Raw genomic sequence first — 27,732 nt, 5'->3', positions numbered from 1 at the left:
TTAGCAAAATTTCTTGTTGAAGTGCATGGTTTAAATTTTTTATCTTATAGACAAAACATTACGCACATATCAGTAGCAGTAAAATAGGATCCAAATGTTCTACACTGCACACGTTATCGACTCTAGTTTATATTTTGCTAAGGAATAGATTCCTTGGAAGCAAAATTTGAATTAGAAGCCGGATATTAGAATTAATTGCTGCTGCATTGGGACAAGTAGAGCAGAACGATCGGCTCAGGGTTCTACTTTTGGCAGGAGGCCTGCGAGCCAATTCGGCATGTGCAAATATTGAAATGTTGTTCTTCTAATGCAACTACGCCATCATCATTATTCTGTATTGCTGCTCATACAAGCGGGCGGCATCATTACTTTTGATGGCATTGCGATGGGACTCGGTTCGAGCTATAGCAACCACACACACACACACACACACACACACACACACACACACACACACACACACACACACACACACACACACACACACACACACACACACACACACACACACACACACACACACACACACACACACACACACACACACACACACACACACACACACACACACACACACACACACACACACACACACACACACACACACACACACACACACACACACACACACACACACACACACGACGCGGTCCCCGTCAGAGTAGATGCGTCGTAAATATCAGCATTGCTATGGGGCTTAATGCAACCGGCAGAGAGACACACACACATACTCTCACTATTCGTGCATAAAGAGAAGCACTCAGAAAATGAGGTTAGGGAGCGCTCACCAATTTGATTCTAACTCACGATGGGTAAGATGCTCAATCGACTGATAAACAGTTGATTTAATTCTATGGCATTCCAATCCTTTTGCTATTGCATCGGATAAAAGTGATAAAAGAAACCACACATTGACCGTTTTGGTTGAAAATATCATTGAAAATTTCTCTCTTGCTTTGAGCGCTATACTTCTAACATACAAATATGTTATACAACTTTTACTTTTCACTAGCCAATGGTCACGCAGTGCGAGAAAAGGAGAAATATATATAGTTTTTAAAGGAATTAGTGAAATTGTTACTGAAACTTAGTCGGAGCAACAAATTTAAGTTTTAAGTAATATTTTATATTCACAATCTTGTTACATTGATTAATTCAAATTAACTTGTAAATAAATTTTAGAAGATCTTAAGTATAACAAGGCATCGTATAATGTTGGTTATAACTACGGTAAACAATTTTGGTCAAAACTCCAGGTAAGTTTTGGGAACTTTTTCATCACACCAAATGAATTTTTTTTCATCTGTTAAAAGCAAATTGATGTCACGCTTGGCAAAGAAAGCTCTTTCAATGCGTCGGTTGCTGTTTTGCAATCAAACTGCGTTCAAAAAGGGGCTGCCATATTTCAGGGTCCGGCCGCTTTTTCCTCGGCAGGACAAAAAGGATTTTGTTTGTATCCTTGCCGGACGATAGCAGTGTGTGTTTATGCTCGTAGATCATTTTTGTGTGTGCGCGCGGACTAATTTGCACGCTCTCGAAAAGCGACCCCTGACAGCCATTTTAGCAGGGCCGGTCAAAAAAGTTGGCTCGACAATAAATTTGTAATAATAGCAGCAGCTTTTATCGCCTTTGATTAACGGCCGAGTGCGAGAACAAGGGATGAGCCGGCGGCAGTGGCGGCGAAAGAAAAGTCCTCCTCGCCCGCTCGCAAACGGTATAATTCCGTCGTTTTTCTCCCGCGCCTCGCAAAAGTTTCAGCAGCCGGCACCGGCTCTTTCTTTGTGTTTTCACGCACTTTTTAAAAAAGCACGCGCATAAATAAGGAGAAAGAGGGAGAGGAGAAATGCAGCAACTTTCATCCGGCTCCGCCGTCATTATCTTCCGCTTTTTGTTTCTGCCTCTGCAGGTGTCGCCGGGACACATTACTTGCAATCCGTGTTGCACACCGGACTAATTCCTCTCTCTCTCTCTCTCTCTCTCTCTCTCTCTCTCTCTCTCTCTCTCTCTCTCTCCTCTTCTCTCCCGGCCTCATTTAAATTTTCCATATCTCTTTTCCAACCCGGCCGCTCGGAATGCTAAGAGTCGTCATGCGTCCACTCTCGAGGAAAAAATTCTGCTTCCCTGACCTTTCGAGTCCACCACGAACCATTTTTCCTGCGTAAATGCAATTTGCTCTGACGAACACAAGGCCGGATAAAAAAGCAGGCTTGAAGGCAAAGAGGGTGGAAATTTCTTCTTCATACTTGCGACACGTTAGTTTATTTTAATGATACATCTCATCACAATATGTGCGTTCTTTTTATCTTGTGCAGGGAGAAAGAACGCACATGGAAATTTTAAATTAAAAAAATATATGACTAACGTGTTTTCCAAGTTAAATTCTGGTCGGAAATATCACCTTAAATACTATGCTGTTTCATTTTTAGAATGTTAATAATTGACACGGAAACTGTACACATTTTAGCGGAACGTGTTTCAAAGTGTCATTTAAAATGAGCAGTCAGAGGCGTAAAATCTCTGAAATGTGTTGGCCGTAACAGCGTTTGACATCGAGTACAAGCACGCTTAATTCCATTAATAGCTGGACGAGGGTTGAAATTTGGCACTTCCTCCGATTGCCTCCTTCGCAAGCGAGAGAGCGAGAGTGGAAGGAAAAAAGTGCCGACTCGGCTCTCGCTTCTGTCCGACGCATGGAAAAGCAAGAGGCATTAGCGCAGAACAAACGCATACATTTTTCATTCACGACGAGAGCAGAAAGAAGAGCATGAGCAGAACTCACATCAGACGCATAAAATTTCATTCCGCGCCCCCTATAATATTTTAACATCTTGTTCTACCATACCGACGTCAGCAGAGCAGAGCACAACGCTGGAGATTGCAATAAAGCCGGGAAATAAGATATTGCATTCAAAAGAGCCGCTCGCCCGACTCATTTGCCCGCCAATCAGAGTCGGAAAAGAGTTTTCTGCCCACAACTCGGAGTTGTTCTCTCTCAGCCGACGCCTCGGGCCGCTGATTTGCAACGAACTTGGGGCCGAGTGGCGGAAAAATAAAAAGCAAGAGGGAGAAAGAGCCCCCGGACGAATGATTTACGCGACTTTTCGTCGGCTTGTTTTTCCCGAAAAGGGCGAGAAAGTTTGTTGGCCGCTTGGAAATTCACTCGCGCGCGCCGAGCACATAACTGCCTGCCCGCCGAACACGGATCTCTCTCCCGGTCTCTCTCTCTCATTAGCCACATCTGCTGCCCAAGGGCTATAAAGGCACCATCGCAACAGCCACATTATACATTCTGTACAATTTCATCTGCCCGCTCGCTCGCCCACTCTTGTTGCGCGCCTCGTGCAAAAATCGCCGAGCGAGCGTTGCGGTTTTAATCAAAACTCTCTCTGGTCGGGCGTTAAAAATGATTGCATTCCAGCATAATTTCACTCTTCTATGTTACCACAGCAATCGAGACGATTCTTTTAAACACTCAATCGCTGTTAACGCCAATCCTCCTTATCTTCAATGGAGGTGCTTGCTTGTTCAGAAATCAGATGCAAACTAGAATCAGAATTTGATTATTTTTGTGTCGCAGATCCTCGACTGGCCAACCGCTAATCGCGTACTCAAGAATCAATGAATTATCAATGGCTTTTGAGATTAAAAGAAAAAAATCAACAATTCTTGAAATGAATATTAATTGCAGTCATTGCCGTTTTTTTACAAATTTCAATAAGAATAAATTTAAATTATTTTCAGGCTATGTGACATTAGCTTTTATCTAAATGTGTAAGTGTGGAATTGATGTATTTTTTGTTGTTGTAAACATGACCCAAAAAACGACTTTGTTTTGTGTTTCATATCTTAAAAACTATATGTAAATATAATGAAATTGTTTTCATTTTCTAAATTTCATTTTTTTATTTCTTCGTTAACTTATCGGTCGACTTGAAGCCTTCGATGCCATTCATTTAAAAGAAATACAATGAAATCATTGAAAATCCAAAACAATAAAAAAATCCAGATGTGTCTCATTTCAAACATTTACATAAAATATGTAATAATCTACAGAAATATATATATGCTTTCTAGTATAAGTGATAAGAGGAGCAGACAACCAACTTCATAATTCTTGAGCGGTGTGCTGCAGTTGACTGGCTTTTGAAGGTCTCAAGAGTTGAGGTGGGTTCAGTATTTTGATATCCGCATGCATTTAAATTACGTTAGTTCAATCAAATTAATTACTTTTGTTTCAAAAAGATGTTATAGCAAATCGGAGGCTTATTTCCCAGTTGTGGAGGAAATTTTCCACTTGAAAAAAATTAATAAAGGATTTTTTATCCAATTTTAATAATAAATTTTTTTAAATATCATTTTTGATTGGTCTACTTAATATTACACAACCTCCCATGTGAACGGGAAAATTTTGAGTATCATCTTAAATTATACATCTGAATTAATTGAAGTTTGCAAATTACTTTTCCCAAAGCCACTTTAACTTCAAATCGGATTTTACACTTCAAAACACGCTATACTCTTGTTATAAAATGGCTGTTTCTGCCAGAGGTGAGAGCATGATTTTATATAATTTTCCAATTATTTTTCCTCAAAATAAATGCTCAGAAAGATATTTTTTAATCACACACCATGGCTCATCAACAATATCTTACCTATAGAAAATCTGAAAGATAAAGAAGATTTTTTTAATTTATCCTTTTACTTGAGCTCATTAATAATTGAGCAATGAGCCTGGATTAATATTAGCATAAAATTGCAAAGCTTTCCGACACTCATCCACCTGAAAAATCAAATACAAAAAAATTGAATCTGCAGCTTTAAACTTTTTGCCAAGTTTTAATCATCCCTAATCTTTTTTCGCAAAATCTCCGAAAAGCTAGCGGTGCACTGACCTGAATTCCTCGTACAGAGGAAGAAGAAGAAGAAGAAGCCATTGTCGTTGTCGTCGGCGTAATTTTCCGAGCTGCAGCCCGGCGCTCGTTATAAATGCATACGATATTCAAATGCAATCCCCCAAAGCGTCGCACGAGATAATAAAATATTTCAGCAGCTGTCGGCATCTCGTTTAAAAGCAGATTCAATTGTATTATGCATAGGAAGCAGGGGGAAAAACGCGGCAGGAAGGATTGAAAAGAGCCCAAGTTGCTGAATAAAAATGCATTGGCAAAGTTTTGAAGATGGCTGAGCCTGCGGAGGCGGCGCGCCTATCTTGATATTGTTGTCAACTTCGTCTATAAACAAGAACGACTCGGTGCGCATAAAAAGGTTAAACTTTGCGAATATAAGACCATTTTTCCTACAATTCGGGCCAACTTTGGGACTTTTTCTTTCTTGCACACGCATTTCATGTAGGTATATGAGTGGTATTTGAAGCCGAGTGCCTATCTTTTAAAGAGTGGACACCATTTGAAACTTTACGCATGTGCATAAGCTCGGCTATCAAATCCTGAACAATCTTCAGGATTTTTAAACTGCCAGCCATGAACAGAAATTACCCAATTTCACACAGAGCTATTTTATTAATTTGAATTTCTTCGGTAAAAGATTTTTCACACCAAAAATTAAAAAAATATATATCAGCATATTTTCCTAACCAATTTTATTCTATTCAATCGACAGTTGTTGCTCATATACAGAAAAGCATCAAAACTATCCGTAGGGTGTGATTGAGAGCCGCATTTGGATTAGTCTCGGATGAGTGGATTAAAAGCTGGACTGCAGTTCATTCGCTCAGCCGCAGCGTGCGGTTCTTTGAAAGAGATAAATCTCAGGGATGATAAGCAATAAGTGTCGTTTAACTTGATTTCTCGCTCGCTTATGCTGGGTGCCGTGTCGGTGCTGATGTTGAGCAGCAACCACACGGGCATGAATTCGATTTATGACGTGCAGATTACCGGGTAAACAGCACATTAGGCTCTCCAGCCAGAAGTGATTTTATGTTTGCTGTCATTTTTCCGCGTCATTTGCGCCTTCGTCCTCCTCTCAGGGCATCAAAGCCAAAAGAAAGTGGCGTGACTCAGAGCCTTTTCTCGTTAGTGCGTGAATAGGGATTTGAAAATTGACTCGTCAAGGTGAGAATTTTTAGGAAACACCGTGGGCTTAGTTTTTCAAAATTGAGCTCTTTGCCCCTTGTCGAGCATAATAAAATTAATTACTCTTTGATAAAAATATTTCGAGTAAATTATTTCTCCAGTGTGAAAGTTGTAAGGAGGTAATGTTACTCATAACAATGGTTATATAAGTTTAAAATTATTTTTTAATTAACTTTTTATTATTTTACTAGGAGTCGTCCTTTTTTAAATGCCAATCAGTGAGCAAACAATTCACAATTTTCATTGCTAAATGCCTCCTACAAAGAGAAATTTTTGAAACCAATCTCCTCGCCATTTTGAACAGCATATAAAATTTAATTTTAAACCGAGTTATTAAAATTGATAATTCAATATCGAAATTTCTGCATGAACATGGATAATCAAATATGATTTTATGACAAGAGAAAAAAGACTAAATAAATCATGCAGAATAAAGACGAGTTTTTCTTGGTTAAAACAGTTTTAAAAAATGGAGCTGCATTTTTGTTGATATTAAAATTGATGACGATGACAGAATAATTTTACAGGCTTTTAACCTACAAAGAAAGAGTAGCAAGATAAAAATTGAAAAGTTAAGCATAATTTTATCGTTCCTAATTCACCCTTTTCAATATTTAGCTAAAAATTTGAACGTCATTGTTGTTATTTGGCGAAACTGTAATCCTGCCGACTCAACTAGAAACTAAATAGCGCCTTTCGGTGTTTTGAAAGTAAGCAAAAATGATTCGGCAAAATATTGAGCTCGGCGGCGGCGGCGATAATGGCCAGACCGTGGAGTCTTTGTCGAAAAGCAGACTGGCGGGCTGCTTATCAGCTTATTGAGTGCGGGTTTTAAAGAGTTGAGCGAGCGCCGAGATAAGCGGTTTTATTCTACTGCGTGCGCGCGCGTCACAAATAAAGAGATAAGGCGGCGCACATGCGGAGGGTACGCGCGACAAGTTCGTCTCCAGTGACTGCTCGGCCCCCGCAAAGGTCAGCGTGAGTCATAGCTGCGGTTCAACGGGAACGAGTTTGTATATGCTGCGAATAAATTGAAAAAAAAAACACTCTTTGTTCTTTCGTGTGTGTGTCGCCGGCATGTTTGCCTCTCCACCAGGATCAGATTCGAATGCACTTGTTATATGCTTGGTATAATAATTATCTCTCGTTTTTCATCTGCAATTCTCTCAGACTCCCTTTGAAAATGTTCTCGGCAGAAGGGTCTGTGTTTACACTATTTTTCTTTGAAGCTTTATAATGAGCTTTCAGATCTAATTGGGTTATGCTAACTCAATCCGGTGAAATTGCCAAGCATAAAATCTGCATTCCTCCAAAACCGAGCCTCCCAGCAGGGACAGAAATAACCATATCAATTAGATGCCCCTCCTCTTGGTTTCCAGGCGAGTCAGTTAGGCTCATTCTCGTATGGCACGCACGCACTATTAATTTTAGCTTTGCCATTTTTTCTGTTTCGATTCGGCGAGCCTCGCGCATCGAGAGATTAATTGCGAGTAGCGCGATAACATCTTGTTTGACAGTCGATTGGTCGGTCGATCCGTTATCAGAAACGCGAGCGAGGCTGCTGCGTGAGCGTTTGGCAGCCTGTCTGCCGCTAAATCATTCGTCTGCATCTCATTCAGTGCATGTGATGACCACTATCGCTGATTACTATGGAGTCAACACGCTCGTTCAGTACGCCGGTGAGTGAGTCCAGCCACTGCTTTTCAATTTGCCAGCAATTAATTGAAATCGTTTTACTTTGCGTGTTCACTATAATTGAATTTCGATGCGGTGTATTGTTCCTACAAAGTGTTTTGAAAATGAATTATTTATTGAAGAGAAAGATTATGAAAGACAAGTGATCCTTTGGGTTTGTAGTCAACGGAAAACGTTCGGATTTTTATTGATTCCTGCTGCAGTGCATACGAGTTGAAAAATCCAAATTCAGACTATTCAATCACTTTTAAAATGAGACATGATGTTTTTGGTAATATCCAATTCATCGATCAGGAAAGTTCAGAGCCACCAACAGATGGCACCACGGTTTATTTAAAACTCTCTCGTATTGAATTATTGGTTTATAACGCGAATAATGGTTAAACCGATTTTGGTTTGCAGTCTATCAAATATAATCTTTTACGCCAAGGATGCACAAAAGTAGGATTGAATCTGAAACTGCAGTGCCCGAAAATAGAAAATAAACCGTGGCACCATCTTTTAGAGGATTTTAATACTAAATACTTTCTAGATTGGCCAAGACCATGAGGGCAAGTTTTTAGTGTTTGAAGTTGCTGCTAAATGGTGCTACTGTTGAATTATAACTTTCAGGGCACTTCCGTTGTGATTTCAGATTCAGTTCATTTGACACGCTGAAAACCAAAAACAGCTCAGCCAATTGGAACGACAACAACCGCGATTGGCTGCAGCATATCTCAGTTTTCAGAACAAGAAATGAAATCTTTCCGAGTCTGAAATGCAAAGTAGAGAGACTTAATCTGATATCTTTGTCCATAAATTGAAAATAAATGGTGGTGCCATCTATTGGCGGCTTTGAACGGTAGGTATTTGCCTTTTTGAAGAAGAAAGACCTCTCCATATTCGGATGAATGCTCGTATTAATTAGTGAAAGATTGTGACACTGACAAAAATTATGATATTTTAAAAGACTGAATTGCTCGTGGTTTAAAAATAGCTCTGTGGTTATCTCTAGAGCTGACGATGAACTGGCTAGTGGACGAGGTGATGCTAGACGCGGTGATGCTTATCGCGCCTATCGCGATTTGGATCGTCATCAGACACATACTTGTGGAGGATAAAGATGATCCACGCAGAGTAATCTACAGCAAAGCAGGTAACTTTTCTGCAGAAGCGGTCTAGAAAAAATTAGCTCATAAAAAATTCAGGATGGAATTACTACGTAAAAAAGTTCTGGGCACGGTACTGCTTGGCCAAGCACTGGGTCAAGGAGCCGGCGGAGAAGAAGAAGGAAATTTATGCCATCACGGCTAACGCTTACGAAACCAGGCTGGAGAGCCCTCGAAAAATAAGGAAAGAGCTGGTTGGTGGAGTCGTGCACGACGGGATAATTACTCTCGTCTGCATTTGATGAATTTTTGCAGGACATGGATGGCATGGCGATTTTCGGCTGCGACTCCAAGGGCAACTCTATGAAACTGAACATCGTGCGCAAGATTAGGAGCACCGAGGTGTGGGTCTACCTCAGCCTGGCGGACGGCTCCGTCTACCAACTGCCAGGTGTGCCTTCAAAATGATTACTTCAGGGCTGGAATTTTAGCTAAATGTTCGATTTTTTTACTCAATTTTTTGGAGCAATTTAGTTAGTTTTAGAATCTATAACTGATGGTTATCGAGGGCATTCAATGTAACGTACTTCACATATCTTGAGGTTTTAAATGGCATTTTTCTTGTCAAATCTTAATTTTCCATCATTCTTTTTTATATTTTGTTTTTTTTTTATTTAAATTAAAACTATTTTGCAAAAAGGGAAATTTTGACTTTCCGAAACTTCAATTTTTTGTTCAAAAGATTTGTTTGCTAACATATGACGAGTTTTTAACCTGCAACAATTATAATAGTAATATAAAATAGAAAAAAACTTTCCAATGTTTTTGAGTAACATTTCAAGCCATTGAATTGCGTACGGATTTATGAGTTTCTTCCACTTGATAATATTTAAGTATTTTTATTTTTTCCAACTTTATAGTTACAAAAACTAGAGAGGGTTGTTTCAATGGTGAAATACAATACAATATCTCATCTCTATTACCTAAAATTTAAAAATGGCTCTTTAAATCTTGTAATTTGCATCATGCAACCAACTTTGAATATACTCCATTAAACATAGGCTTAAATTTTGAGCTTGATTACAGATTTAATGATTCATGATGCATGACGCAACGATTGAAAGCTCGCAATAAGAAAAATAGCTAGCCGTCGAAAAGTTACAGCCCTAAAAATCACAATCAGAATTCAACAAAATCTGCAAACAGGCCACCCGGACACGAATTTCGTCAGCGGCCAGTGGAAGCAGTTCGAGGCAGCCGACTTGAAATTCTCGGTTATTGAGCCGATGCGCAAGTGGCGGATAACTTTTAATGGCACATTACGCAAAGGTGTTGCTAATGAATGGCGATTAGAACACGACGAGGCCGCGCTGCTGCACGTCAGATTCAATTTCATGTAATATGCCTCAAAAACTGTTTCCGTAAAACTTTGTTTCGATTTTTTTCGTGTGCAGATGGACGGCGTGCAGTGACTACGTCGAGACCAGGGATTCGTGGGACAAGAGGCTGCTGAGCGAGGCGCTCGCCAGGGAAAGCTGGCGTGATGGCGACTGGCTTGACATGGTGTGAGTGCCTTCAAACATTTCTATCCACCATAAAGATATCAAATGATGCAGTATAGCACACAGAAACTATAAAAATGGAGAAGATTAATGTGAGGGAAAAATAAATAATTAATTGAATGCATTTGAGGGTGAATACAAATTTTGTGGATTTGGATGACAATTATCTGTATTCTTTGCAATATTCACTTAAGGGGTGTGGACATTTTGGGGCTGATCTTATCTCAAATTTGCATGGTAACCTCCATAAATTTTCGGCTTGAATCTAATCCCAGACAACACGAGTTTCATTGATCATGCGACATTTTCATATCTGCATTGGCATGGCTAGATTTCTAGATAAAATAAACACGCAATTTTTTGAAATGAAAGTGAATAGAAACAATTAATGTACTAAAATCACATATCCTGTAATTGGAAATGTTTTGACATTTATACCGTTCAATCAAACAAACTGCTTGTTTGATTTGCTAAAAAGTAAGCAGCGTGTATTTACCCAAAAAGTTTGAATTATTAATATGAATTTCATTGCCTTTTAGAGCAGCAATCAAACAAATGCTCTGTCAGTTATTTTTAGTTAGTACGCCTCGCTAATTAATTTGGCTTTGTTTGACCAGAAATTTATCAATTTCTAACGAAACGTTTACTAAAAGAGTAAAACTCAAATTTCCCTATGCGTACGGAACACAAACAACAGAAAACTCGTTAAATAAAATTTCTTTAACATCAAACTTTTCCATTATAATTTTTTATAATCGGCAGGCACCTCGAGCCGGAAGGCTACGACCAGTTTGGCGTGATGGACGGCGTCGTCAGGTTCGGTTCGCAGGACGACGGCTCGCGGCTTTACCTGCGTGGCGTGCGTCAGCGGCGCTGGGGCGAAATGAACGAGATCAATTTGTTACGGGGCGTGCGCGTGCACGGTGTGGCGGTTGACGGCAGTTTTTTCACGTTGAACACCACCTGCAGGCGCGACGGCTTGACACGGTAAAGACTCATTGGAATTAATTCAGCAATGTATATGAGAAATATTGAGCAGGGCCAAGTGGGGCCTGGTGCGCACGGCCACTGGAATGGTGCACCGGATTAAAAGCAGCAACTTTGATTTGGAGCAGATTGCTCACCACAAAAACCTGCCTAGTCAACTGAAGCTAATGTTTTCAGGTAAATTTTGGGGATAAATTTTGGTCATCGATCATTAATGACGTTTACATGTAAGGAAATTGAATATTTTAAAAGTAAGATTATTTAAAGAAATTGTTTAATAGAGAAGCACACAATTACTATTTTTTCCCGTGGTCTGATTTCCTAAAAAACACCGAATGAGCGTGAATCTTACAATTTACAAACTTTGATGCCTGTTTAAAATAATCTAAAGGCGTCTTTGGACCAAAGAATAAATTAATTAGAGCAAAATTGGAAAGCTGATACAATTTGCAATACCTTGTGAACCACAAAAAAAAATAGAAAAATAAAAAAACAATGCTTGATTTTATGAAAACAATGTTCAAAAAATTTAAAGCCTTGTTACAATAGCCGTCATATTTCTGCATATATGATTTTCCCGGAATACATTATAATTACAAAATTTTGGGGGGAAATTATCGAAATTTTCAAAAGAATGAATTACGCACATCATTCGATTCACCTCATTGAGCAGATTGCAAATATGTATAGGGTTTACTGAAGTTGGACCACTTTTCACTTAATAATATATTAAGTAATTTTAAAAGAATTTTTAACTAAGCAGCTGGTGGAAAAAACTACATCGCCAGCGTGCAGCTGGAGGAGCGATCCGGCGCTTTGGTATACAGTGGCCATCCTTGGCGGCAGCAAACTTTCCTTCGAAAACTTCAATTGAACGTGAATGGCATGCAGGCCAACGGCTTCACCGAGTTTGCCTACTGGTCAGTCAAATTTGTGTTTAATTTTCCGAAAATCCTAGATACATTTTTAGGTACCGCGGTGCTTGCAACGCCGAGAAGCCGCCTCCTATCGCGTTTTTGCGGGCCAAGAAGTGGGACTGCTCGGAAGATGGGCACGTTCCGCTCGTGTGCGACCTGCGGGGAAAAGCGGCTCTGATCGAGACGTTAGTGGGCGGAAAGGCGGTTTCTCTTGCACTGCTCAAATCGCTGAAAGACGCTCGGGTATTTATATAACTGCAAATTGCGTTTTGCTTTTTCATTCTGCAAGCCGCTTGATTTGTTAGCAGTTCAGCGTCCCCAGCGGCTTCTGCGTGACCAGCGAGGCGTACGCCAGGCAGACGCAAATGTATCCGCAGCTGCAGCTGGCCGTCGAACTGCTCAAAGAGGTTGCCACTGGCCAAAAGGATCTCGACCTCAAATCCGTCTGCCGCAAGTAATCCTTATGATTAAGTCTCTCTTTCTCTCTCTCTCTCTCTCTCTCTCTCTCTCTCTCTCTCTCTCTCTCTCCTCTTCTCTCTATTTCCATCTCCCAGGATGAATAAAAAAAAAAAATTGAAAGGGGGTCTCTCTGATGATTTCCTGGCGTTAAAAAATATGTTAGCCGCATTGTATATGAAAGGACATGTACGTGTGTAACAAAAAATATATTTTATGTAAGGCTAGAATTTCTGAATATCAGAGTGCTGTTGGAATTTTTAAATAAAACCCCACGTTATAATAGCCAACAAGCGCTGGACAAAGAGAGCAGCCATATTGTGACATCTCATCGCTGCTCAAGGTGGCAAATGGCATAGATGCGTCGATTTTCAAACTGGTTGTTGGATTTTGTTTTAAGGTGTAACCAACAATCGGCGCAAAGAATAACAATTAAGGCATGTCCTGAACATCAAAGTCACAAAAAATGGCTGCTCCTTTTGTCCAGCGGTTGATAGCTTACGCTGCAGCCTATATGTCAACAATTTCAATGGCACTATGATTTTCATTTCAAATTATTTTTTTGACATCCAATTGTCCTTTAAACGCTAAAAAGTTTAAAAATAAATACTCGCGCGTTCAAGGGGCGAGACTTAAAGAAAAAAAAGCGTTTTTGTTAATAAACTTTGAAGTAACTATTAAATTTCCATAACATTTTATTTTTTTTTAACAAAATGTCGGTGAAAGAATACTTATATTACAAATAATTCATTTCCATTCAGAGTTGTAGACGCCTTTGAGAACACAAAACTATGTCAGGAAGTAAAATCCACGTTGGACACATTTCTGGAACATTACAGGTCGATATCAATTTCCCCTTCAAATCACTCCGCTAAAATTAAAAATTCTGCAGTGAAGACACGATTTTTGCCGTCCGCTCTTCCGCCGTGGGGGAGGATTCGGCCGACCTGTCCAGCGCTGGGCAGAATTCAACGGTTCTGGGGGTGCGCGGCGAAAAAGTGGAGGAGAGCGTGATGAAGTGCTGGGCCTCGTTGTTTTCCGAGCACTCGGTCCTCTACCGAAAGTAGCAATTCATCATAGGCAAACGTGCGACGTGTGTGTCATTTTGTCTGTTGGCAGACAGTACGGCCAGGAACTGGATCCGGGAATGGCGGTCGTGGTGCAAGTCATGGTGCCGGCCACTGCAGCCGGCGTGCTCTTCACTAGACACCCGTTCACGGGAAATCCGCGTCAGATCCTCATCACTGCAAATTACGGCCTCGGAGAGGTAAATATTCGCACCAAAAATCGTGACATTTCATTTTACGAGCACTCGTGCAATGGTATGTCTTATTAACAAAATAAAAAATATCAAAAATTGCTTTGCACAATCGCTACAATTTTTAGAGCAGAGAAAAAAATAAACCAAATTGAGCCAACACTGTTTTTGTTGCAATTTCAATCAATATTCCAGGCTTCATCAGCAAACCTTGCTCTGAAATTACCTAATTTGGTTATTATCCTCATCTGCACCAATTTTTTGGAATTAATTCAAAGGCCGATTTATCTTTGAAATAATGGTTTCATTTCATTTTTAAGATTTACCTCCCCATTTCACGTATTTAATAATTGCTCCAACTAACTCTAAAAATCTAACAGTTTTTACAGTGTGCATAAAACAGTTTGGTTAAAAAATGTTTGTTTTACAGTTCGTTTGGAAAAAATTAGGAATTTTGACAAAAATTTATTGAGTGACAGCTTAATTTTTATTTTCCCAGAGTGTTGTGTCAGCGGTTGCCGAGCCGGACTCGGTTCTGATCTCGCGTAGCTGGAATAACCACCTGAAAATCGAGGAAGTGCAGATTGGATCAAAGAAGGACAGCATCTTCGTGTCAAAAAGTAAGAGGCGTGTGGCAAAACTCTGCGGGAAGTCACTACACGGTTTTTTTGCCCCACTCAGGTGGCGAGGGCACCGAGAGTATTAATATTGCCGAGGAGCAGCGTCGAAAACTGTGCTTGAGCGGCGATCTGCTCCTCAAACTGGCCCAAATTGGAGAAGGTCTCGAGAGACTTTTCGGCTCTCCCAGAGACATCGAGTGGGCCGTCGTCGAGGTAAGACTTGGCAAAAGTATTTTAATTAACCTCTGCTGACGTCATGACAGCTGGAAGAGTAGTTCTGTTGCACTTTCGTAAGAGAAAAAAGTCTGGTTTAAATGATGATTTTTTTCTATGGGAAATTATTTTACTAAACTTTTTCCCTGGTAGAGATTACAATAATTTCTATAGTGATACATGGATTTCTGGTTTTCAAATCGGTGTGAGCAGGAATTATGTAAATTTAGGTCATTTAAACCATACTTAAAATCGTCTAAAACCATCTCAATTGGCTAAAACCCTTAATCAACCGAATTGTTTGGTTATTTAGCTGATAGCAGTTATTTCGGACACATACTTGTGAATTGGCTACCCGAAAAATTATCTAAAACCTTTCAGATCGGCTTGAAATCTGTTTAATAACACCTAATTTCTAAAAATAAAATAGTAGTATTTTTAGAAGAAAAAACGTCTAAAATTCACTGTCCTAATTATTTTCATATTTAAAATGTATCTTAAATCTCAATAAACATAGGAGGAAATTTACCTGCTGCAAGCACGTCCAATCACGACGTTGGACGCGTGGACGGACCACGAGCTGGAGCACGAGTTCGATATGCCAGTGGTGATGGACAATGACATCCTGTCAATCGCCAACACCGGGTATAATTTCACGCAGCCAGAGAATAAAACGTACTAATCCCTGTGAAAATCAATAAATTCATATGCAGCGAGGTGTTCCCCGGTGCAACAAAGCCGTTGACCCAATCCGTGCTGATCAGACTGCTGGACCTCGAGATCCAAGAACAATGCAATAAGCACAACAAGAACCGGACCTTCTGCAATCTGTACCAGTCGGTCGTTGGCACCACTTCAAACCACGTTGTTATCAGCGTCATCAACGTGAGCTTTTTGTTCCCGCACCCGACCAAGCTCGCTCGCTTCCAAAATACAGAGCACTCTTTTTGTGCGCTGCGTCTCTCTCGAAATCCGATTTTGCTTTACGGCGGCGGTGACAGTGGGAATTAAAATCTTCTCTTCGTGCTGCCAGTTTCTCGTTTCAGAAATCGAAAACAGTATAACAGCAGCCTGCTATAAAAAACATGCATGGAGCTGGAAAAATAATTTTCACATTTAAGTGGAGGATCCGATAATCGGGGAGTTGTTGCGATTTTTATAATCGGCCATTGCGTAGAGGGAAAATGATGGCAGCCAGTGCATTGTGAAGTCATTGATGAGTTAACTGCTCCTGTGCGATTTGTTTGACTTTCCTGCTCTCGTACTTCAGTTGTTTGAATTAAGAAATCGATGAGAGACCAACTAAATGTGTCTACGTTGATGACGTTACACATTCTTTGTCCAGCATTTGTTCACCAACGCGGAGGTCGATCTCGAAAATTCCACCACCATTCTTATTTAGAGATTTTTCTTTTGTTAACATCATCATTTTAGGGCTGCGAAATTTAAACGATAAATTACTTTTTTGTGTTCATCTGATTTTCATTAAGGTACCAGATGAGTGCAAACTATGCAAATTTTAAGACTCTTGATCCAGGCCTTCTAAGTCGCTTCAATACTTAAAATTCACTCAAAACTCTTCACTTTTCTAGTACAGATTTTATTTTGTTTTCCAAATTAAAATTTTACAAATAATGACATTTGATATATTTTTCAGTTACCATTGACACCTGTAAATTCTTAGCATAGGGAAAAATGATTATTTATTGATTTTATACCATTTCTAGTGTTTAATACAAAATTAACTCAAACTGTTTGCAAATTAACGATCTTCTTTAATTTATTTTAGTTGCTCATTTCAACGATCTAATTGGTCTTATACCTGGAAAAATGATAATTTGGATGATTTTGTCAAGTGCGATAGAATAAGAATGGTTTTGGTGAGCTGCACAGCTAGTTTTATGGTTTTAAAGCAAATTTGTGTTTAGACTTAAGATTCCCTAAATTGTCGAAATATTGTCTAAGACTGTGGAAATCCATCGAGAAACCTCCTGAATTAGACATAAAAACCCTATTTTGATGACAAAAATTTCAGTTAATAGCCAAACTAACGTGATATTTTTGTCAGAAAATCAACCTAAAAGATGGGTGAATCACCGTATATAAATTAAGGCTGACTATTTAAAAAAATCACCTCTTTGTTAAAAAAGCCTAATAAGACTAAAAATTTAATTTTCCCCCTGGTCCTATAAATTAACTCTTTCATCTTCGATATTGATTGTTATGCATCCCGCTTCTCTCAACGGGCGAGACGGTTGCCTAACTAATCGCTCTCTGGTGCTTGCCGCCCGGACGGAGCGAGCGAGCTGCAGGGAGGCTACCGAGCTGGTTTAATCAAAATTTTTACTATCCCCGGCATGAATGAGGATATCAGTAAGGTTTAATCATTCGCAGACGGTGCTGAGCAACCTGGAGAAGGAAATCAGCACGACCAACAAGGTGATGGACTTGGCCGTGTTCGGCCACTTGGTCACCGACGAACGGCTCCACTCGACAGGCGTGCAGAGATTCGGCTGCATGAGCACTTTCACCAAGTTCCATACCATTTACGACATGCTTATGGTGAGCGCTGCCACTTTTTATCCCCGGCTCCCGACGTCAGGCAAAATTATTTTTCATCCAGGACACCATGTCGGCGGGCAGGGTTGAAAAATCGGGCCAGAGGGAGGTGCGGAATTACAAAGTGAGCTGCGCGAAAAACGCCACCGCCGACGAGTTGATGGGCGCCATCCAGAAAAGCCTGCCGCACTTTGTCGAGGTACGTTTCCACCCACAAAAAAAACTACATTTGAGCAGAGGACTTGTATTAACTACAAATTAACTCTAATAGGTTTACACCATTGTCTTCATTTAAAATTTTTAGGGGTTGGAATTGTAGACGAGCATCCGTTTTTACAAGGGTTTTAGTTAAATTAATTATGTAGCGTTTTATTGGCCCAAACTGACCTCTTGGTATTTTCAGAACGTAAAAATTTACCCACTAATCGATTTGTCTTGTCAGGAAGAATTATAAAATAGCATCATGATTGAACAAAAATTGGAATTTTCTATAGATTTATGAGTTTTTTCCAAAACATTTTGTCCAGTCTGCAACCGAAAAGCAAAGCTTGAGAGGAAACGAGGAATCATTTGACTGGTGATTTATATTTTAATCGCAAAGTATACACGTTTGATGAAAGAAAACAATATATAAGTTCGGGGCTTTCGGACCACGGGTTTCCTTGTGAGAAACCGTCTAAAATCCATTTAGTTGCTTCGTAAAACGTTTTAAAATTAGCCTGGAAAAATTCACATGCCTTTATTTATTTATTAAATGTGTGTTATTTTTATACATTGATTTATGGAAGTTTCTTCTTTGAAATTATTACTCCTAAAAATGGCTCAAATTAAGGAATAAGTACTATTGCATACATTTAATGTAGTTAAAATTTTCTTTAGATTATCAGACTGCACGGCCACATGTCCAGAGTCAGCATTTTCACGCAGATTGCGGCCATGTCCGTCCTCACCGAAAACGACGCAGGTGAAATTTTAAATATCTTGCTGAAAATTGATTTACCGCTTTCCTTAAAATGAATTATGGCTGGCTCGTGAAAGATCCAATAAACTATCTCTGGTGTCGATATAAAAAGCGAGAAAATTAATTGACAAAGAAGCTTGAGTATAACAGCTGCGACTAATCATTTCTCTCATCGTCTGATCGACAGACTGGAGGATGGATCATTACACAGACATTTCTCTGCTGCTTTCTTCGTGCTCGAACGTCGAGTCAGCCGAAATTCCGAGCCAGCTGCGCGAAATAGCGGCCGTGGTAGCTGAGGAAGACTCTGATTTTTTCACGTCTGCCGAGCCATCGATCGCTCTTAATTGGATTCTTAAAGAGTCGGACGCCGCCTCAAAATTCAAGGCGTTCCTCGACGCGCACGGACACCGTTCTATCAGAGAGGTGTCTTTTTCTTTCATCCCCTTTTCTATTTTTTCATGCTATATTTACGCCGCAGTTCGAGTTTCACACGCTTACCTGGGGAATGAAACCGGAAAACCTGATAAAAACTCTGCAGGCGCTCGTCAAGGGTCCACTGCCAGCGCCGGACAACGCCTTCACCCTTTCTGTTGATGAAACGTGCCGGATACTCAAGTCACCCACCAAAAACGGAACCAGGTATGTTTTAGCTTTAAATTCATTAGGAATAGGATGTAAATCTTTATTTCAGCATGAAAAATAATGTTGAAAACTGTAGGGCAAGAAAGATGGTTCGCTATTTTCATTTACTCTCATTCGCTAAATATATATCCGAATCACACAAATTTAAAAGCGGTAAAAGCCATAATATGATACATCTGCGTTGTCGGTGCAAATGTTATTTTTACCCTCAAGGTAAATCGAATATTTTTTATTGGGAAGGAATTTGTTGCATATATGAGAGATTAAAAACAATATAAATTTAAAATCCGAGATATGGGGTGCGAAAAATTATATTGTTTTATAAACGATTTTGTAAGTATATTTAAAAATATTAAAGGTTTTTAATTTTCATTTTTTTTTGTAATGCGTCATAGAAACAGTCTGGCTTCCATCTGAATACATTTCAAGGCCAGACGTTGTTCTGCTAACAGAGTAATTTTCTGCCTCATGTCTCATGTGTGCTTGTGTTGACAGGCGGGCGCTGCGATTTTTGCTGCCGCACTGCCGGACGGCAGTGGCGCGCCGCGAAAAGTCAAAGTCCGGGCTAATTTGTGCGGTGCACGTGCTGCGAACGGCGTATCGGCGTTTAGCTCAATTATTGGTGCGTGAGGGTCGGCTACCTGAGGCGGAGCTGCTCTTCTACATGAGCCACCACGAGATGAGCCGTTTGGTGCGCCACCGAGACCCCGTGCTGCTTGCCAAGTAGGCCTTTTACCCAAATTATTATCACCTCTCCACCCCGGCTCTTAATTGAATCGGCAGGGCGGCGCGCAGAAAGCGGCTCTGGCAGCGCTGGGAGGGATTACAGTTCGAAGAAATCCTCTTCGGGGTGCCCACCCCCGTCCAGGTGAGCAGTATATCTCGTCTTAAGCGTGGTCAGGGTGGAATCCCACCACCATTGCCGGCGATTATTAATTAATTCGGCACCCACGCCTTGTTTGCAAACTCTCTCGAATAATTCAAAGGCGTGCGCTGCATGGCTTTTCTGGCTGCATGACTGCAAACGCTTTGTGCACACCGCTGATCGATAAATCACGCCGTCGCAGGACATTAATCCTCTGCATGTACCTCTGTGCTGTACTGTGTGTGTGTGTGTGTGTCGGTCGGTTAGGGCAAAACCGAGTTGCAACGTTTCCATTCCGCGTGTGTCAGCGGCCCATGAGTAATGTCTCGCGTGTGCGTTGCGCTCTCATGACTTTCTTCCAGTAGCAGATGCATTTAGAGGCGGGCCGTGGCACTTTGAATGTTTTGCATAATAATGAAACGCTGAAGTAATCGTGATTTTTGCTTGATTTATTATAGCATTAAAGTTCACAAAGAAGGCCAGCAATTTTATTGCATCGATTGAAATTTTTATTTTTAAACAGTTTATAGTTTAAAGTTGTTTGTTAGCATTTAACAGTTTTTTTACATTATTTTTTCCAAAGGCAATCAAGATTTGATAAACATCCCGTTTTTTTTTCAAAAACATGTCTAGTAATTGAAAGGTTTTCTCAGATTTTCTTTCTTTTATTTTGTGCGTGTGTTTCCCACTTCTAGATTTTCCGTGGCAAATTTTTTATACTTTGAAAGAAAAAGAACTTTGAAGAAATGGAACGATTTTGAGCTTTTAATTTTTTAATGTTTCAAACAATTTCATCCCTTATTTCCTTTCTCTCTTTTTTGATCGTGCAGACAATCCTCAGATGAGTCCAATAAATCGCAATGAACGGCCGTGGCGATTTAAAATTGCCAACACGCTTTAAAATTGCTGCGTAAATTTTTTTAATCCAGTGTTCTTAGCGTTCCTGCACAGTACAATAACTTGCGCAATTATTTGTCCCCAAAGCTGTCCATCCTTAAATTGAATTTTGTAGTTTTAGATTTAAATTAAAATCTATTTTAAGACTATTTAATTTATAAAATTGATTTTACAATATCAATTATATAAATGAAATTGGCCCCCTCATTTTTATATTTCTTTTTTCAATTTAAGTGAAGCCGTTTTTATGCAATAAAAAACATTCACTTTTGGTTTAGTCAGAAGCTTTATTTTCTTTATGAATTTGCGATGGAAGTATAGGTGACTGTATTGTAAAATATTTTAAAATAGACTGTATTGTAAAATATTTTAAAATAGAGACACGGTAATTTTTGAAGGGGGAAGTTAGGGGTTGATGAGCAAGGTTTTGTGAAGCCATATAATATTTAAGGCGATTTCTAACAATCAAAGCCAGCTTCGGTGCAAATAGCGCTATAAAAATTAAATAACTCCTTTAAGACGACAAGGGGTCGAGGAAGAGGAATGAAAGTGGTCAGGGGGTTACCATCCTAGAATCTTTTTGGTTCGTCAGAGAGCCCACAGACGATTTCAACGGAATGCAGAGTTGCATTTCTGAAGAGCAGAAGCAGACTAAGCAGAGGCCAAGTCCTCGTGTGCACTTTTGGTATTTTATTTTTTGGGCTGAAGCTGAAGCAGGTTTTGACTTTTACCTGAAATATCCCATTAACGGAACATATCACCATCATGAAATTTCAGGGTAAATTGAATGTTTTTCCTTCATCCATCTGTTCTTTTCCTCTCCATAAAGTTCAATTTTTCTGTATATTATATATTTTTTAACATTACGTATTCTCAAAAAATTATCTTTATTATAATCATTTTTATTTTAGGAGAAGATTTGGCCGAGCGAGGGTCTGTTTAAGATGCAGGCGACGCCGGTGTGCGCAGGGGTGGTGCTGGGCCGGGCGTGCGTCGTGTCGGACCTGAGCCAGACGGCTGACATTGTGCACGGCGACATCCTCATCACGCACTGCACCGATATCGGCTGGAGTCCCTTCTTCCCGCTGGTGGCCGGCATCGTCACCGAGCTCGGCGGGCTCATCTCTCACGGTGAGGCACAGCGATATTCCTCCGAGGATTGACGCTCAACCCTTTGGCTCGAGCATCAAGCAAACCTAATAAAGGCCTGTCAGAGTTTGACGATTCTCTAAATGTGTGTCTCACTGTTGCAGGAGCCGTAATTGCCAGAGAGTACGGCGTGCCGTGCATCGTCGGCGCCACCAACGCAACGCACATCTTCCGCACTGGTACGCACTCAATCAATTTGCTTTGTTGATTCATTACGCTGTCTAGTCTAACAACTGCTGCTCTGTTTGCTTTTAATTGCGAATTAACGCGAGATTCCGGTTTCAGGTGATATCGTCAGATTGAACGGATCAATGGGTGTCTTGGAGAAGATTTCTGAGAAGCAACTCGTTGACCTTAATGCTGACAGCGACTAGCATAAATAATACTATGGCTGTTTGCGTAATGCTTTTTAATGGCAATCATGTCACAGTGATAATTTTTCATAAGATTTTTATGCTTGAAACACATCATTATAAAACTTTTGTTATTAAAATGAAATATAGTTTGAAATTAACTGTAAAGACCAGCTTTTATTTGACATTATTTGTTGATATCGATACATGTTAAATATATTTATTGAATTATACATTTTTTCATATGAATTTACTTAAGAAAAATTGATGCTAGTTTTATTTTCCTGTCCCTATATAAACGTTCAAATATATAAATTGTATTACGTTTTATGAGAAAATGTTTTTCTATATTAATGGTCATTTAGGCTTTCGGTGAAAAAATATAAGGCTTTTTTTAATTGCTGGAATGGTTTATATTCTATCTAGTAAAAATAAAAAAATTAAATTTTGGGCGCCAGTTATACGCCTTATTTTCTTGTTCTGTAATTTAATTTTAAAGTATAGAATTAGGAAGCATCATGAGACATCATTTCAAAAACAGACCCGCAGGCAAACACAAATATACTCGGAGATCACTCTCCAGGACTAAACCTTGAATAGAGATGAATAATTTGGCGCCACTGGAGTCGCGAAGCTGATAGGCCGGTGCGATCGGAGCTTCGTGCCCTCTCGTTGTTCACCGCCCGCCTTCGTGCGTAAGCAGGATCATTGATTTCTGCGGCGTTTCGGCGTCTTCGTCCACGTCCAGTGCTTATTTTACCCTAAACCAGCTCGTTTACCCTCAGCTCGCTGATTGCGAGTTGCATTTTCAACGGAGCACACAAGTAGCAAGGTGAGCCCACGTGGCCAGGTGCACACTTCGAAAAAGTCGGAGGACAGCGCAAAATTGGCCCGAGCATCGTCGCCGTCCCCAAATGGCGTCGCTAGCCTCGTCCGCTTCGCACTGCGGCGGCAGACGAGAGGAAAACAATAATAAAATAAATTTTTTCATCAGCCCGCTCGACTTTTGCAGATGTCACGCTACCGCGAATGGGACCTCGCCTGCAAGGTGTACGTGGGCAACCTGGGCAGCAACGCGTCCAAGCACGAGCTCGAGTCAGCATTCTCAAAATACGGCCCCCTGAGGAATGTTTGGGTGGCCCGCAACCCTGCCGGCTTCGCTTTTGTCGAATTCGAGGACAACAGAGACGCCGAGGACGCGGTTAGAGGACTCGACGGAACGTAAGAAGCATTACCAAATTTATTTATTTTAGCCACAAAAAGCGCCGCCCGCCGGTGTTATCTCTTATGAGGGGCCCTCTCAGGGTTGCTAATGGCTTTCAAGGTCTTCTTTAAAAAAATAAAGTCATCCAGTTGTATGTGCTGACAACAGCTAACCTGGTAAATATTTTATGATGTTCTGAAGTAGATAATTATAAACAATTTGGAACTAAATGTGCAAAATCAAACTCATTCAGTTAATTAAAATCATTAAAATAATTCTATAAGCGTTAGCGCGTGGCCTGTGACGTTATAGCTCTTCTTGTTTACATACAAACAATACCTAAGAGGCCAATGAAATTATTGAGGGCTACCCGCATCGCAAGAGCTGAACTTTATTATTATTTCAATTAATTCAGTAATCACTTACTTAAGTTGCGATTAAAATTTGTTTTGCAAAAACAGTTTTGACAAACTGCAGCAAATCTGGACGGTTATTCTGACATTTTAAAGTCAAAGCAAAATATAAATAATGACAATCAGTTCCACAATTTAACGAATTTTTCCAAGTTGTTTAGTTAATTGAATTGCCCTCGATTAGGATTTATAAGAATAGGGTTCAGAGGTTTTCTTTTTAAATAATTTGATCATTTCAAAGGTTGGCAAATTTACATAATTTTTCCTAATATCCTGAAACTCTGAATAACCGTTAAAGTTTTCACATTTGCATCCTATTGGAAAACACCTGCCTGAATATTGACAAAATGTTGATACTTTTCTTCGAGCTCTTAAAATAATAAATTTTTTGTTTTAATTGAACTTTTGTCGTTGGTATTGTTACATCCAATAAAATTCTAGCTAAAATCGTTCTGGAGAATTTTAAGCTGTCCTAAATTAATTTGAACATCCAGTTATGAATCTAAAATTGATAAATCAAGATGTTCCTAAAAAAATCTGTCAGAAAATGACGGCATATTATTTAGGAAGAAATTGCTTAATTAGAAGTTAATTTTGGTTGGTTTAAAGTAAAGTTAATTGGTTGATTTTAATTGATTTTGATTTTTTACCACCTTGTTTTTCTGTTTGATATTTCATATTGCGTGCTAAATGAAGTCCATTAACAGGGTTGCATTATCTTTTCACCACTGTTATTCCATTATTTTTTAGAAAGAAATACAATAATACAATTTTTGTTTTATTGCTCAGCAAAAATAGAAATTTTGCGAATATTGATGAAAAATATTTGCTGCTATACCGAGTTAAATTTAAAATGACATTGTTGCCCCTTATTTTGCCAGAACTTCCGTCCATCCATACCTCAGGTTGAGGCCATGGGCAAGTAGCTAACAAATAATTATAATTATATTTAAGTGCAAATGAATAATGCTTACAAGATATTAAAAAGAGGGGAAAACCATTGCACAGCTTCCCAAAACATCGCAGTTTTTTGAAGCCCTTAATTATTTTTCAACTTCTTTAATATATGCTGAAAAAACTTAACACGCTGCCTTACGCATCGCAATTCATGGGTTTGGATCTTAAAAATCAATTTTTTACTAGTTTTTTAATAAAATTTGTGTCAATATCTGTTAATTTTGTTCTTTTCCTTTCTCCCCGCAGACGAGTGTGCGGAACGCGCGTACGAGTTGAGATGTCGACCGGCCGTAGCAGAAGGGGCGGAGGTGGCGGCGGCGGCGGAGGAGGAGGCGGCGGCGGAGGCGGTCGCAGAGGAGCCCCACGCTACAGTCGCTACTCCAGGTGAGAATTGAAAACAGGAATTACGATTGGTTGTTATTTCAGTTTTAAATTTAAATTAAAATGAGAAGGAAAGAATCTGTTTGCAGATGCTAAATGTGCGTAAATAATGTTTTGATGTGTGTGTCAGAGCAAGAAGCAACAAGAAAAGATTAGCTCGGAAGGGTTTTATTGATATTGTGCGCATACTTTTGCAGGGATCAACTTCTACTACTACTAGTCAAACTAGCACAACTGCTACTGCTTCTTTGTACACATTCACCTCTCACCACCACCACCACCAACCCCTTACCGCCTGTCAGCCTTCAATCTTCAAAAATCGCCACCGCCGCCGGACTGCAATTCCTCCCGACATGAATTAAAGCCTAACCCACAGTCCGCGTGAACGGTGCCGGGCGAAACTGAACGAACTAAGCGATTGCGAAAGGTCCCGTTTTCACAGTCAGGGTGGCCCGCCCGCCCAACCACCCGCCGGTCGTCCAAACTGGGGCTGCTCAACCAACCGCCCCACTGTCCTTTTTCTGCGCAACTTTAACGGACCTCAAACTCTCCTCAAAAAGAAAGCAACTACTTTTCAACTTGCTCGCTCGACCTCCTCACACGTTTGCCGAAACGGTATTCACGCCTAGAGAACCTCATCGTTCTCTGTCTCTCTCACACTCTCTCTCGGCCCCACGTCAGCAGACGAATAAGTATAGGCTAACCTGACCATCACTTTTCATGCAGTCCAGATTCAGTCAGCCCCCACTTTTAATAATATTAAGTTCTTGTTTTTCCACATCTCATTGATATTTGAAAAATAGTAATAACAAGGGAAACAATTGAGCTTTAACCAGACACGAAAATATTAAAATAAATTTCTTCTGTCTTGCCCAAGCGTTTCCCAGTTTATAAGGAACCTTGGGTTCGTTTTGCCCTAACATGCAATTTTTTGCCCCAAACGTAAAATTTCTATATATTAGAAGATATTTGCACATATTTTCAATTTTGCATCATTTGTTAGTGTTTTTCGCGGATTTTATTGAAATTTTTTTACGGAAAAAGGAAACTTATATTAAATCATGATGCAATTTAATTTGCAGACTCCTAAAAAAGATGAATCAATTGATAATGTAACTGTTGAAATCTCATTAAAGTACTGAATTTTTATGATTTTAATTTTTACCCATGGGACAAATAAATGGTTAAAGCTGCTAAACTAATAAGAGATTGTTTAAAATAACGTGGAGACTTGTAAAATAATTTGTGATTTTTTGAGCAGCTAAAAAACTAGTTTGAAAAATTTGAATTATTTGATAATTTAACAATTCATATCTTAAGCTTCAAATTTAATATAAATATTATCTGTAACTTTATCAATTTATAAAAGACATAGCGAACTCTATAGGCTTCAAAGGAATTGTAAAATTATCATTTTTTTTCATTATTGATGTTTGAGGCGCCTATTTACAATCGCCTCTGATGAAAAGTATTTGATCAATCGATTCGTCTTGGCAAAAGGAGTCAATATACTTTAAGTCCTTACAATTGAGCAAAACTTTTATTTTTAATCGATCTAAGTGTATCAAAAACAATTGTCCTGTCCATAACTCGTAAACAATGCTAGAATGAAATATTTAAACATGAGTGGTCATCATCACAAAATTGAACACATTTGAGAGTAAAAGAATTGCATGCCATAGTGGAACGAACCCGTGTTCCCAGGTTAATTAAATAATTGGTCCGCTCTTTTTACAATCAAATGCGTCCTCCACAAGAAGTTGAAGCCGCCGCATTCGGTCCGACTCGAATTCTCACTCCTCTTCTGCATGTTACAGGTCACGCTCGCCAAGGGAAAGACGCCACTCGCGCAGCAGGTCACGTTCCCGCTCCAGGAGCCGCCGCTCCCGCTCTGACTCGCCCCGGGAGCGTCGCTACGGCAAGGACGACTACTAAGCCGGAAGAACTGCCCCATCCATCAAATCGTCTGTTGTCAAAATTGCGTGTTGTGTTATTATTTGTGTAGAAGATCGAACGTTACTCATGGCTGCAATGCTTTTCCATCTAGGAGGAACGCTTTTCAAAACACAACCTCTCTCTTCTGAGTTCATTAATCGTTGGAAAAATGCGTAATTGTCAAGAACTAAATCGATAAATAAATAATTTTACGTGTATCAAAACGAGAAATACTATTTTCATTTCTAACTACTTCAAACCCACTAGAATTATATGAAACAGGCCGTGCAAATCTCTGATCAGGTGCTGTTAAGTCGTCCGTTAGTATTACACCAAGACTGAAAAATAAAATGAAAGGTTACGTTTCGTTCAAGAACAATAAAAAAAAGGAAAATTAATTCTTGTTGCTTCAATCTCTGACACCCATTGAAAAAGTGCATGTCACAATGTGAAAAAACAACTTTTCCCTGAGAGTTAGCTGAAAAGTTTATATTTCCTTATTCAATATATTATGAAATAAGGTAA

At 39.6% G+C, this 27,732-nt stretch overlaps 2 protein-coding genes across 6 annotated transcripts; both read left to right on the top strand.

Moving 5' to 3' along the window:
* The first annotated feature begins 7,191 nt into the window (after positions 1 to 7,191).
* On the top strand, positions 7,192 to 22,568 carry LOC135936313 (rifampicin phosphotransferase-like). Of its 4 annotated transcripts, none has more exons than XM_065479074.1 (28): positions 7,192 to 7,771; positions 8,782 to 8,922; positions 8,975 to 9,129; positions 9,191 to 9,326; positions 10,082 to 10,271; positions 10,330 to 10,440; positions 11,200 to 11,424; positions 11,477 to 11,601; positions 12,185 to 12,344; positions 12,395 to 12,584; positions 12,650 to 12,795; positions 13,559 to 13,636; positions 13,690 to 13,860; positions 13,917 to 14,064; positions 14,555 to 14,675; positions 14,737 to 14,888; positions 15,406 to 15,533; positions 15,602 to 15,773; positions 17,283 to 17,450; positions 17,512 to 17,646; positions 18,327 to 18,411; positions 18,596 to 18,834; positions 18,890 to 19,050; positions 19,549 to 19,776; positions 19,837 to 19,921; positions 21,727 to 21,946; positions 22,069 to 22,143; positions 22,250 to 22,568. In XM_065479074.1, exons 1-28 carry the CDS (start codon positions 7,354 to 7,356, stop codon positions 22,336 to 22,338), a joined length of 4,452 nt encoding a protein of 1,483 aa, XP_065335146.1. In that variant the 5' UTR covers positions 7,192 to 7,353; the 3' UTR covers positions 22,339 to 22,568. The 4 variants fall into 4 exon arrangements, with proteins under 4 accessions (XP_065335146.1, XP_065335144.1, XP_065335147.1 ...); XM_065479072.1 differs by having other exon boundaries at positions 12,647 to 12,795; XM_065479075.1 differs by having other exon boundaries at positions 7,193 to 7,771; positions 12,188 to 12,344; positions 22,250 to 22,567.
* Positions 22,569 to 23,003: 435 nt separating this feature from the next.
* Rbp1-like lies at positions 23,004 to 27,438 on the top strand. Of its 2 annotated transcripts, XR_010574244.1 has the most exons (5): positions 23,004 to 23,149; positions 23,330 to 23,538; positions 25,138 to 25,275; positions 25,470 to 25,887; positions 27,090 to 27,438. XR_010574244.1 is itself a non-coding variant. In XM_065478231.1 (4 exons), exons 2-4 carry the CDS (start codon positions 23,330 to 23,332, stop codon positions 27,205 to 27,207), a joined length of 465 nt encoding a protein of 154 aa, XP_065334303.1. In that variant the 5' UTR covers positions 23,004 to 23,149; the 3' UTR covers positions 27,208 to 27,438. The 2 variants fall into 2 exon arrangements, 1 of the variants encoding a protein (XP_065334303.1); XM_065478231.1 differs by lacking the exon at positions 25,470 to 25,887.
* Positions 27,439 to 27,732: the final 294 nt, after the last annotated feature.

The sequence above is a fragment of the Cloeon dipterum genome, chromosome 2 (genome assembly GCF_949628265.1).
Source record: "Cloeon dipterum chromosome 2, ieCloDipt1.1, whole genome shotgun sequence".
Classification (NCBI taxonomy): Eukaryota; Metazoa; Arthropoda; class Insecta; order Ephemeroptera; family Baetidae; genus Cloeon; species Cloeon dipterum.
The sequence above is the reverse complement of the archived record's forward strand: the minus strand, read 5'-3'. Positions and strand labels throughout refer to the sequence as shown.